The sequence below is a fragment of the Dermacentor silvarum genome, chromosome 3 (genome assembly GCF_013339745.2).
Source record: "Dermacentor silvarum isolate Dsil-2018 chromosome 3, BIME_Dsil_1.4, whole genome shotgun sequence".
In the NCBI taxonomy this organism is placed as follows: domain Eukaryota; kingdom Metazoa; phylum Arthropoda; class Arachnida; order Ixodida; family Ixodidae; genus Dermacentor; species Dermacentor silvarum.
Genome location: NC_051156.1, coordinates 194,218,982 through 194,230,963, shown reverse-complemented (window position 1 = coordinate 194,230,963; position 11,982 = coordinate 194,218,982). Strand labels below are relative to the sequence as shown.

General features: G+C 46.9%; 1 protein-coding gene across 1 annotated transcript; it reads right to left on the bottom strand.

Annotated features, from left to right (window-relative positions):
- Positions 1 to 617: 617 nt before the first annotated feature.
- On the bottom strand, positions 618 to 5,079 carry LOC119446395 (nematocyst expressed protein 3-like). Its single transcript, XM_049664121.1, has 3 exons — positions 4,929 to 5,079; positions 3,333 to 3,619; positions 618 to 863 (listed from the first exon to the last, which is right to left on the bottom strand). Exons 2-3 carry the CDS (start codon positions 3,589 to 3,591, stop codon positions 736 to 738), a joined length of 387 nt encoding a protein of 128 aa, XP_049520078.1. The 5' UTR covers positions 3,592 to 3,619; positions 4,929 to 5,079; the 3' UTR covers positions 618 to 735.
- Between the last annotated feature and the right edge of the window lie 6,903 nt (positions 5,080 to 11,982).

Sequence of the window (11,982 nt, the reverse complement as noted above, 5' to 3'; positions counted from 1 at the left end):
AACCGAACGTGCCTTTGTATTTTAAAAAAGCGAGTTTTTGTGCGTTTACCATGTGCACATTGTATAAGCTGCTACAGAACAACTGGTCAAACTCCGTGTGCCCTGGGAAATTTATAGTTACCCCTTCCTTCGTAACAGTTATTTTTTAGGCACCTGAACAGAACTCATCTCTTTGTGCAACGTATTGCGGTGCGAATCCTTCCGCATCCAGTGTAGTGAAGAGTCCTGTGTACTTCGAGCACTTGGTATCCATGTCCAAAACCAGTTACACGAATGTTCCCTCGCTGCGAAGGCACCAGTTCTTAATGGATTCCGACTCGACGGCCCAGCTCCACCTGGTCAACCGAGCGAGAAGGGCAGCTAAGGCCGCTGGACTCCTGAACTGAGGGGACCATCCACTGCAGAGCGGAGGAGCTACCTACGCTCATGTGCTCTTTTGCATAAAGTTTATTCGCTCTCTCTCTCAATGGCTCTTCATACACGTAACTAGTGTTCATGACGTGTGCCTGCTTTATATTGACGACGCCATTTCGCGTTGTGTTCGATTGACATGTAGGCTGTGAAGTTCACTCTGTGTCTCTGTGTGACAGCCGTGGCTAGGGAGGCGTTATGCGAGATTTGTAGCCGTGGTACAACGTACACGTTTATTTACATTCGACGTAGCGTCTGTTATATTGCGTGTCCGTTGATGAATGATGTTGCTTCAACAGTGGTTCCCTCAGCAGAGTCTGGTTCTTAGAAGGCAAGTGCAGCAGGCGCGGGCGCTGCCGGAGCTGGCGCCGCTGCAACAGGAGCGGGTGCTGGGGCTACTGGGGCTGCAGGCTCCGGAGCAACTTGCGGTTGGGCAACTGCTGCGGCAGCGGCTGCAGAGTCAACACGAAACTTAGCTCGCTACAGTGAGAGTTTCAGACAAATTGTAATGATAGAAAAAACCGCTTTGCCGCAGTGGGCTCCGACAAAGACACGTATGTCCGACTTGCTTTCGTATGCGGTGAAACCTAAAGCAGTGTTTTCACCAAAGGTGACATTTGTGTAGCGTGACAGGAAGGTCCCATAACCTTCTGGAGCCCCTTAATTGGGCCATTCGAAATGCATTGGAGATATACAGTTGACACTTAGTGACACTACGAACGTGGCCACCACGTTAGCTCTTCTCAACTGCGGTTGTCAATAGAATTTCCTACCAAAAATTAGAGGGAACGCTGGTGATATCCAAGGGAGTCACAAGTATGGTGGTTTATAATCCCGGCCCCTGGCGGCCGCATTTAGATGGAGGCGAAATGCAAAAACGCTCGTGTGCTTGCGTTGTAGTGCACGTTAAAGAACCCCAGGTGGTCAAAATTAATCCAGAGCCCTCCACTACAGCGTGCCTCATAATCAGAACTGGTTTTGGCACGTAAAACCCCAGAAGAATTCCAGTCAATGCCTACTCTGTAGATTGCCTTTCACACGAGCCCAGAACATAGAGTTAATATCCTGAACCTGGTTCCGGCCCCTCCTTTTTCTCATCTCCACCACTGTCGGCTATACAAGCGCATGGTTGCGGCAGGCGCTGCCAACTTAAATAACATGCAAGACCGTAGAGGCTTGGGCTAGTCGGTACATACTCGAAAGGGAAAACAGCGCGAAAAAACACGACAAGAAGACAAGAAGGGGGACACACACCAGCGCTGGTGTGTGTCCCCCTTCTTGTCTGCTTCTCGTGTTTTTTCGCGCTGTTTTCCCTTTCTTAAATCACATGCTCCTGTCTCCGAGATTAAAGCGCTGCCTGCCGCGATCCCGGAGGCGGGGCCCGCTGGCTCTCGCCGAGCCATTGGCCAAATGTACGCTTAGCTCTCAGTCGTCAGTTTCGCTGCAACCGGAAGTACTGTCGGTTGCGAGCGCCATCTCCTTGCGAATACCACAAACTAGCATGAAATGCGGAGAACTCTGCTCCGATGGGTCAGCGAGCGACGTAGTAGGCATCTAACAAAGAAGACATTGTTCCAGCATCGAAATGATAGTTACGCTGGTCTGACAAAACATCACACTTCTTCGCTTTGCAAATTGACCATTTTCAACAAAATGTTGCGTTATAAGTGCAACAAGCTGCAATGACTACGTCTATGCGCAAGAACGTCTTGCGTTTAGAAAGATACAATTTCTGGAAAGTGCAGGAAGATAAATCCTTAAGGCGGAAAGGCAGGCTAGTTGGTTTGGCTTCATTGTGGAAAATTTGCGCACACAAATTTGCACAAAAGGACACAAGACTAGCGCAGACTAACAACTGAACTTTATTCCTAACACAGCACATGTACATCCTCGAGAACCATCTCATGATCACCGCGCAGGGGCAATAGAGCACACGTTCCACAATGCACTGTGCGCAATGTTCGGTGAGCCCGTGTAAGCCATTGTTTGACCAAAACGCTATTTTGTATGTTATTACTATTGAGACACAGAGAGAAATTGTAGGAGCTTGGCACATATCTAGATCGGAAAAAGCATGTGTTAATTAATCATCCGTCTGCGCTTTGAATGAGAGTGAAATTAACGTGGTCAACAATAGAAAATAGTATGTCAATTATGTTGCATTTCTTAATGTTTTTGTCATGTGGAACGTCTGCTCTGATGCCCATGCGCGGTGATCATGAGATGGTTCTCGAGGATGTTTATATGTCCTGTGTTAGGATAAAGTTCAGTTGTAAGTCTGCACTGGTCTTTGTGTCCTTTTCGTGTTGTCGTCGTTTAGTGTGCGCAAATTTTTCCACAACGAAGATAAAGCATGTCAACTAGTACCACAAGGACGTCTGAAGCCACAAGTGCGAAGATTAGACAGGTTCGACGTGCTCTCTACAGTGCTACCAGACCCGCCGTGGTTGCTTTAGTGTCGCGCTGCTAAGCGCGAGGTCGCGGGACCAAATATCGGGCACAGTGGTCGCATTTCTATGGGGGCGAAATACAAAAATGCACGTGTACTCAGAGTTAGTTGCACGTTAAAGAACCCCAGGTGGTCAAAGTTAATCCGGAGTCCCCCGATACGACATGCCTCATAATGAGAAAGCGGTTTTGGCACGTAAAACCCCATAACCCCGATTTTTACAGTGCTACCATAGTTCTTCAACACCTTTCAACAAAAGCATTAAAAGACTGTGATACTCTGGTGATACCCATCATTTCCACGGTAGCTGAACGTTGTCAGTTTCAGAATTGCCGCTAGTAATTTCTGCAGGAAAAGTCGATAATTGTTTCGTATTCGTCTGATCTATCGCAGAGGAGGGAATTGCCGACGACGTTCTGGGGCGCTTTCGGACTGCATACTCTTTGCCAGGCGGGCTTCTGGTATATCTTACCGGGGTCACATCCGGCGTTAGCGGCTGACAGGCACTTGCCAGCGGCGGCGCTGAAGTGTTCACCCTCGGGACAGTTGAGCTTCAACCCGAACAGCGGCAGGCACAGCGAGTACGCGGAGCAGTCGTTCGGGTCGGGAACCTTGAGCGTCACGCCGGGCACTCCCTGCGCCGGGCAGTCGCTGGTCCCCGAAAAGCTGAAGGACGACACGACTGAGGCGCAGATGGCCTGAATGATCACGACGACGACCAGGACCTTCATGGTTGGCGGTGTGGAGCTCTGCGAAATGCTGTCGAAGCGTACCATCGTAGCAGCCATATACAACTGCCCGCAAGACAAGGGGATGGCATAAACAAACCCTCAAGAACACTTTATAAAGCGAACGTTGCGTGAACGATTGCTTAATGGTACATGCGCAAACAATGGCCTCGCCATCCCTGCCCAGCGTACGTGAATGTCCTGCGGAGCTCTCGCAAAACCTGCTGATGACTGTTTGAAAAGCTTTGTTACTTTAGAGTAATCGTGGTGACTACGCTTTGTGGTCGCAGTGGTTCCTCGGGTGCCCTAACTCTGCGTTTCCTATACCGATTGCAGTATACTGCAACGGGAGCTCCAATCGGGGTGCTTCAGCCAGCATGGAAATTATGGGAAGTATGCATTGATTTGCCTAAACTTCGTCCTTCTGGTTTCAAACGGCTTCGTGACTTTGAAAACCACTCATTTTCAAAAAGATAACGTGCAATAAATAAATAAACAATATAAATGTTCGACGGAACGATTCGAATGCGCGACCTCTAGTACAGAAGTCCGATATTGAAACCATACGCCACGGAAGCAGGCATCGTGAAGCGGCATATAGAACGCCCTTACGAATTTCTCGCGGTCTAGTCCTCAAATAGATGGTTCGGATGCTTTTTTTGTGCTTATTTTCTTTTTATGGAAACGAATGCTGTTCTGTATGTTGCATGCTTGATTCCAAAGAATGTGTGCACTATTCGCTTCACTTTGCTGTGCTTGAAGCCTGCTTCCCCTCCGTCGCGGGTTGGCCAGGTATTGCAATACTTCCGGGATCGGCTCACATTTGTGCAAACGGACGCGGACACGAAAAATGCGACCAACTAAAGGCTAGCAGAGTAGACGATCCCTGAAAAGATAACCCACTACCAGAAAACATACCAAGTTTGCAAGAAACACGCGGTTGTCTATCTCGTGACTCTCTTGAGTGACAAACTTAATCAGTTTTGAAGCACATTCCAATCAAGAGTGTCTTAAGGAGTCTGTTACGCGCTTAAGACGTCGCATTTCCATTAGTCCTTCTCATTTTTAGGCATTTTCTAAACGTGCCACTACCGTCTGAAAAGGATAAGAAGACTGCTCTCACCTCTGATGTGAAACGAGGGTTCGACATATTAAAGGAAGAAAAAAGAAACATCACCATAGTTTGTACACAGAAGGAAGAAAAAGGAACTTCGCAAGACTTGTCTCCTAGCTAATTGCAGAAATGTTGAAGTAAGAGCGGTATATCTATAGGTACAGGAACTGCATGAAGTCCACTCGCAAAACGAGGGTACAATGAATTCTTCACGTTTTATCCTCACCTTGCTTGCTTGGTGTGCTTCCAGTACTGCGGGACAGCCGACGCTACTTGAGGTCTTCCGCCCGAGAAGCGACGTTCTTATAAAGCGACCGACGACGCTGTCCCGGGGGTATTGTAAACACACCCGTGTTTCACGAGACTGGTTTCTCCTTCGTTATCTGGTGCGATTGCTGCAATCCGCGTCGGCAGTCATTAGACGCCCAGACGAATAGCGCAAAAAATAAAACAGAGGAAAATAGTGCCATGGCTGGGCTCTGGAAGTGGCCGCGGCCACGTCTTTATGGAGGCACCGTTGGTGCTTTGCACAGAAGGAATGCCTGTGACGTCATGCCCTACTGGACATCCGGCTTCTGCACACGAGTGACAGCCCTTCCACTCCACCTCGCTCTTCTTCCTAATCCCGGTTTATACGTGAGGGAAAGTGGCTTTGCCTGTCAAGGTGGCCAAAACCACATCGCCGGGTCATGTTGCTGAGGGATGTCGGTAGTGGGGAATTCGTACCCGTGACAGAACGCGAAGAAATGTCCATGACGTCATGTCTCACTGGACATCCGGCATATGAAACAGGCGAGATAACCTTCCCACAAGTTCATCCAATTACCGTGCACCGCCTCTCCATACTTCCGTAAATTTCCATAAGCCCGGTTTATAGGCGACGAAAAAGGTTTGGCTGTTCAGGTTCCAGGTGGGCAAAATCAAAGCACTGGGTGCCATTCTCCCTGGCGTCGGTGGCGCTGAGTTCACCATATTTCTGAGGTTAATTGACTCTGCATTGCGTACCCCTCAGTATAGTAGGCCTAATTTGCCGGGACATCCTGGTCATTGGTACTTTTCAAATTAGTTTTACAGCTGTTTATACTCCTCTAGAAATCGAAGCGAATTAGGTGCGTGTTCTATACGACATGAGAAGATATATGTCATGAAGAAATAAAATGCAAATAGAGCGCCTTAGGAAATACAAATGGCGGCGAAAGCAAATGATGTATAGGTTATGTCCGAAAACTGTTAATATTGCTAATCAAAATTCCATAACTTGCCGGCTAATTTCGATGTAATCTACGGTAGCGTTAACCTGCCACGTACGAAGGTATGCATCGTTAGTGAGTGCAAGGGTGTCGCTTGAAGAGACGTCGGAAGTGCTTGGTGGAAGATCGGTTTGTGCAGATGGCAGCACTTACTTGTCTCCATTGTACATTTTTGCCTTGGGAGTCACTATAGACACTGATCTAATGTGTAGATTAGATTACGGGTTATCTATTAGAGTAATAAAACTTGCGTAAAGAAGAAGAGAAACGCGAAGAGAAGGACATCCAAGGATTAGTTGGTGGATCCAGAAGATTAGGAAGTGCACCGTCATGTCGTGGCGTCAGCCGACTCGAGACAAGGTTTAGGTGAGATCGATGAGAGAGACCTTCGTCCTACAGTGATCTTAAACAGGCTTATTTAATCTAGGGCCGAATTCACGAAGATTTTCTTTCGTAAACGCTGTTTGTCATTGGCCCGGCCACCTTCGCTAAATGATACGTCTAGCGTCGTCACCGGCTGAATAATTTTTCTCTCACGAACAACTGTAGGCGTAATAGGTTTTTGTGGATATATGAACCCTGATTTGTGGAGCTTATCGCCTTGAACCTTCACAGCGCGCTGTGAGGCACGCCGTAATGGTGGGTTTCAGATTGAGTTCGACCGCTCAAGGTTCTTTAACGTGCACCCAATTGTCAGCACACGAGCTTTGATGCGATCGGTTCCCATCGAAATGCGGTCGGGAGCCGAACCCGCGACCTCGTGCTCGGGCATCGCGGAACGCCATATTAATGATGATTACCGCGGTGTGTAAACAAGCTGCTGCTGCGGCTTCTTCCGCTGGCTGATGATAATGAGCAATCACATGAATATCATGGGAGAGGGGAATGCATCCTTGTCACCATTCACCTTCCCCACGACACTTGTCGTTTGGGGTTGTTGCTTCACAGCGCGTAATAACGTACACGCACCAGACACCTGATGGAAAGATATAAGCGTACGGTTCTCTGTGCACGTCGAGATGGGTTTAGATAGCTTGACCCGTTGGCGGCCCTATCTAAACAGAGCGTGTAGTACACGGCAGCCGGAAAGGGCTAACAATAACATGCAATTCTGCGTTCCAACGAAACGGTGAGTGCTCGCGACAGACTATACGACCACAGCCTTTTGCACTGCGCTCCACAGGCCTTCTGCTTCTCTTCGCTTTATTTCTGCGCACCGTTCTGTGCATTTAGGTAAACGAGATAACACGGCGACAGATTGTGGCGAGAGGCAAACAAAACGCTTCAGAACGCACGGATAAGGAAGCTATAGAGTTGTGCCGTGCGGTTTGCGACTCTATAAAGGCATGCGCCGAACGGGTTAGCGCAATTGAGTACTCCAAAGCTCAGTGTAATTGCTGACGCTGTGGGTTTACTAAGAGCAACAAACATTGCAATTACCGTAGGAGATGGATAAGAGGAAGTCAGTGGATCAATTTTCCGTGAGAACCATTTGAGGACAACAGACAATGAAGCAAAAGAAAACATAAGTCAAATTACCATTTTTTTATTCAACTGTGGAAATAATTATGGATGAGGGTTAAATTTGCGATAAACTTTATTTTCTTAATCAAGGAAATGGGAACAATATCGGCGGAAAAGGTAACTTGCCACCAGGTGGGAACCATGGCCACAACCGCCGCACTGCAGATGCTGTGGTCTACAAATTGGGTTAGCACGACTGCCTTCCCTCTTACTTACTTGGGTACTTATGTAGATGAATTTACAATGAATGTTTGAGAGTGTTAGGTAGCACCACTGGGGGCCATGGGAATGCATCTAGAGGATCCCTCAAACCGTAGCCAGTTCTCTCTTCTTCTGACGGTTACTCAAGGGTGATCTTGTGTTTCCGTGTAGCTGAAGAAATGCACACTCATCAACTGAAAAAAATACAAAACACCAGATTGACGTTTTGGCGCCGAATACGCTTGCCTTCTTCACAATGAACGAATGCATGCTAGTCTTTATTATACACATATGCGTCGGAAGACTTAGTGTGCTTGCGTACAGCTCAGGGAGGGGGCCCCGTGTCCGATTTATCATGTTAGTAGTAGATTGTATGAAGAGTGACTCATGGAGCAATCGGGATGATAGTTTCTTCTCTCTTTCGATGACGCAAGCTGAATGCCAGTTAATACTTTTTCCCGTCTTTTCAAGATGCTCTGCCAGGGCGCTGGAAACCGTGTGTCCTTTGGCTACATCATTGCAGTGCTGCTGTAGCCTTCTTTTAAAGATCCCCGTCTCGCCTACGTACCACGCCTGCATGGCAGTCCTGGCAGGGAATTTTGGAGACGATGCCGGATATTCTTCTTTTTCCAGGCGGTCTTTGACTTGGACGAGTTGTTTTAGCTTGCTTGAAGGGACGTGGCAGATTTGTACTTCGTAATCTTTGAAAATTCTTGGCAGTGACTCGCTCACGCCTCGTGCATAGGGGAGAGATGCCCACTTCTTTGTTCTCATTGGCCTGACAGGGGCCAATGAGAACAAAGCTGCACGCTTTTCTTCAGTCTTTATAAACTGGCTGGGGTAGCCATTGCTGAACAAGTCCTGCGTCACTCTCTACAACTCAGATCTGCGTGCGTCAGTGGTCGTGCACAATCGGAATGCACGGGTGAACAATCTCGAGTCAACGGATCGTTTGTGTCCAATGGGATGGGCGGAATCAAAGTGAAGATATTTCCTGTGTGCGTAGGCTTCCGATCAACGCTTGTTGAAAGGCCCGATGCAGTGCGCGTGACTTTAACGCCAAGGAAAGCCGAGCGACCATTAACTTCTTTTTCAACGACGAATTCTATTGTGCTATGCAAATCGTATGTATTTTGCTTTGATGAAGCGTCATGTTTTTCGTGTGACATTTCGTAGCGAAAACTCAAAATTTCATCCTTTCTGCTCTTGTTTGAAGTGGCTCTCTATGAAGTGTTTGTGAAATGTTTGTGAACACTACAAGACTATTTCCTACAGTGGCTATGACGGGCTATGACGAATGAGAGATATATTTTTTACGTTCTTTTTTTAATTGCAAGTGACTACCCGGCGTTTAAATGCGAACGGCTATAAATACGCGTAGTCGAAACATCACTCGTCACTTATCACCATCCTTCATTGATTTAACACTTGAACGTTATGGAGAGGAGGAGGGAGAAACTTTATTGAAGGCCACCATTAAGACCCAGTAAAGAAAAGCGCTTGCTCAGCTAAGGCCCATTGATGATCCGCCGAGTCCGAGTGAAGCCAAGCACTCCAGGAAGGAGAGGGAGTGTTACACGAGTACAGGATGTGTTCTGTATCTGCCCTTATATCCGGGCAGTTGGGGCAGTGGGCTGTGCTACGCCCTCCGAAGTTGCAGATCATGAGTGGAGTGAGGAGAGTGTTAGTGTGAACTTTGCGGAGGACATGCGCTTGTTCCGTGTTTAGTGAAGGGTGAGGGCGGGTTAAAATAGTGCGGTTTTCCCTGATGTTCTTGTAGTGTTCAGCTATTTGCTTTTTGTACGTGGCGGCGTCTTCCACTTACCGTTGGATTTGGCCAGGTAATCGAGGGCGCCCGGAGGTTAATTTCGCGGGCCCGTTGATGTACCAACTCGTTTCCCTCGATCCCAGCGTGATCAGGTACCCAACGCAGGGTTATTGTAATGTTTGGGATGCGGTTACAGGATTTTATTAGAATGTCATGTAGGTGGGTTTCCAGTGGTCGGCGTTGTATGTTGCGAATGGCTTTGCTGGAGTCGGTATAAATGTTGATGTTATTGAACTGCATTGTGCTTAGTGAGTAGTGAGGATTCTTGTAGGGCATATATTATCGCGTGAGTTTCTAAGTGTCTATGTTGGGAGAGTTGGAAAACGCGTTATGGAGAAGCCGCAGGCATACTGTGCTTGTTGCGAATATTTCTAATACTAACCAACTAACTAACTGAAAAAAAAGATTCGCAGATTCGTTGTAGGTACTTAATTTTGGCAATGGGCAACTGCCAATTATACCTGCTGTTATTTTTTAAGGCATCAAGGCTGTCGAATAAAGGCTGTCGCTATGCGTTGAGCGAGCTAGATAACCAAGGGCTAGATCTTTAGCGCCTATATGACGCCAACAAACAGTGAAGCCAAAGAAAGCTTATAGGGGAAAACATAGCGTTCAATGTTTCTTCTTCAAATATTTTTTCCAGCGCAATAAAAAACAAAGATAAAAATCAAAGCCCATTAAAAAAAAAGAAAAGATGGTTAAACGCGAAGTTTTCTCTCATACAAACTGAATGAAAATCAATGTCCAAAGCCAACGACCACGCAACGAATCCAAGAAAAGCTCAGCGACTCGATACGATGCATATGTGCTTTGATTGCTTGTTTAGGATTGTACGTTTTGAACGTTGAGTTTCAGACAAACTTCGTTAAGTTGCATAGCCTTTATTTTAGATCATGTAGCGTTGATTACACTCACACTTTCACGGACTGCATGCCGTTGCTGATACACAGGATCGACATTACGGACACGTTCGCGTACGGCAGCCTCTTCTGCCGTGCGCTGCACCTGCGGCTTACCCATGGTGACGGCCGGGAATGCATTGCGTGACGCGCGTAAGGCAATGTAGATGCCTATATACAGTTCATCTGGGCAGTGTTCTAGGATTGTGTGCGCAGATGCGCAGATAGTTCCATTGTGTAAGCTGGCTTCCTGCAGTGCGTTTTCGGCGCTCACGGACGAATCACTGAGATTCGTCGTATTAAAGCTTTAATGCGATATAGACGCCGGAGCGGCGCACACGGAAAACGCTGAAAAATTGTTTGAATATAAATCACGACCAACTAGCGCAACTTTGAGTTGATAGCATTCAGTAGCCAAATGCGCAACACATCCACGGTTTAAAAGAAAAACGCGCAACTTTGCCTTCCTTCACGCTTTAAAAGAACAATGCTCAAATACATTGCTGTACGGATGATACGCTGATTTTCTTACTGAATTTGTCGACGGAAACAAAAATAAGCGTTAGTTTTAAGTGATAGCACCTACTTTTGAGACGTTCGGTGGTTCGATGGCCCGGTGGAGCAGATATTAGGCTCAAAAAGTGCTTTGGGGTAAGAAGGGAAACAGCCTCCCTTCCCCCTGTTTTTTTTGCCATCAATCTTTGCCCCACCTGTCGTCGATCATCTGAATCAGCGGTATACTCACACGTCGCACTTACAACTCACAACTTCACTTTTTCACTCAGAAGTTCTTGTAATCTAGTGATCTCCGCGTGGCACCGTCTGGCCACAGACGAAGAGAACTAAAGAAAGAAATGAACTGGCGTTGAATCATGTCCGTTGTAACGAGCAAGAGATAGAAAGTAACGACGATGAGTGTGAATGTCGATCTTAAAAACAAGGCCTGTGAGCGAATTTTCCGCAAATCCACGGGAAACAAACGCGATCCTCTAGAACAGCGACAAACTCATTAATAGGTTAGCTTTTCTTGCACGCCAACAAGCGCTGACTTGCAATGAAGCGTATAATTTTTTGTTTTGAAAGGGCGCAGTGAAGGAAGCCGTGGTTTCCACCCGCCGGTAATGGCGGATAATTATGCAGTGTTTGGCATACTATGAATAAGACTGATCTAATAATGGGCTAAACAGATACTTTTTGCCATATAACCAAGAAGATAGGATTAAATAACCGTGCATTTTATAACGCATTTTGTTTCGCGGCTTTGTCAGTGTGGACTCTCACAGTGCTGTCGTCATGGGGCTCACGGAATGATGTATAGCAAGAAGAGGCGTAATGCCTAAAGTCAAATGTTTGTCTACTTGTGTCTTTCGATTTCGAAAAATCGGCGTTTTACAGTGTCTGTGGTTGTAGTGCACGTCACTCCTTAAATTATTGCCTGTAATTTAACGATGAAAACGTTTCCAGATCTACGCGAGAGTATTCGATCAGTTCAGATTCTGTTATTGTTGACATTATTGACATGCTATCGAGATGTCCTACAATTTAACTGCCAAGAGATGCCGACGTATATAAGGGCCA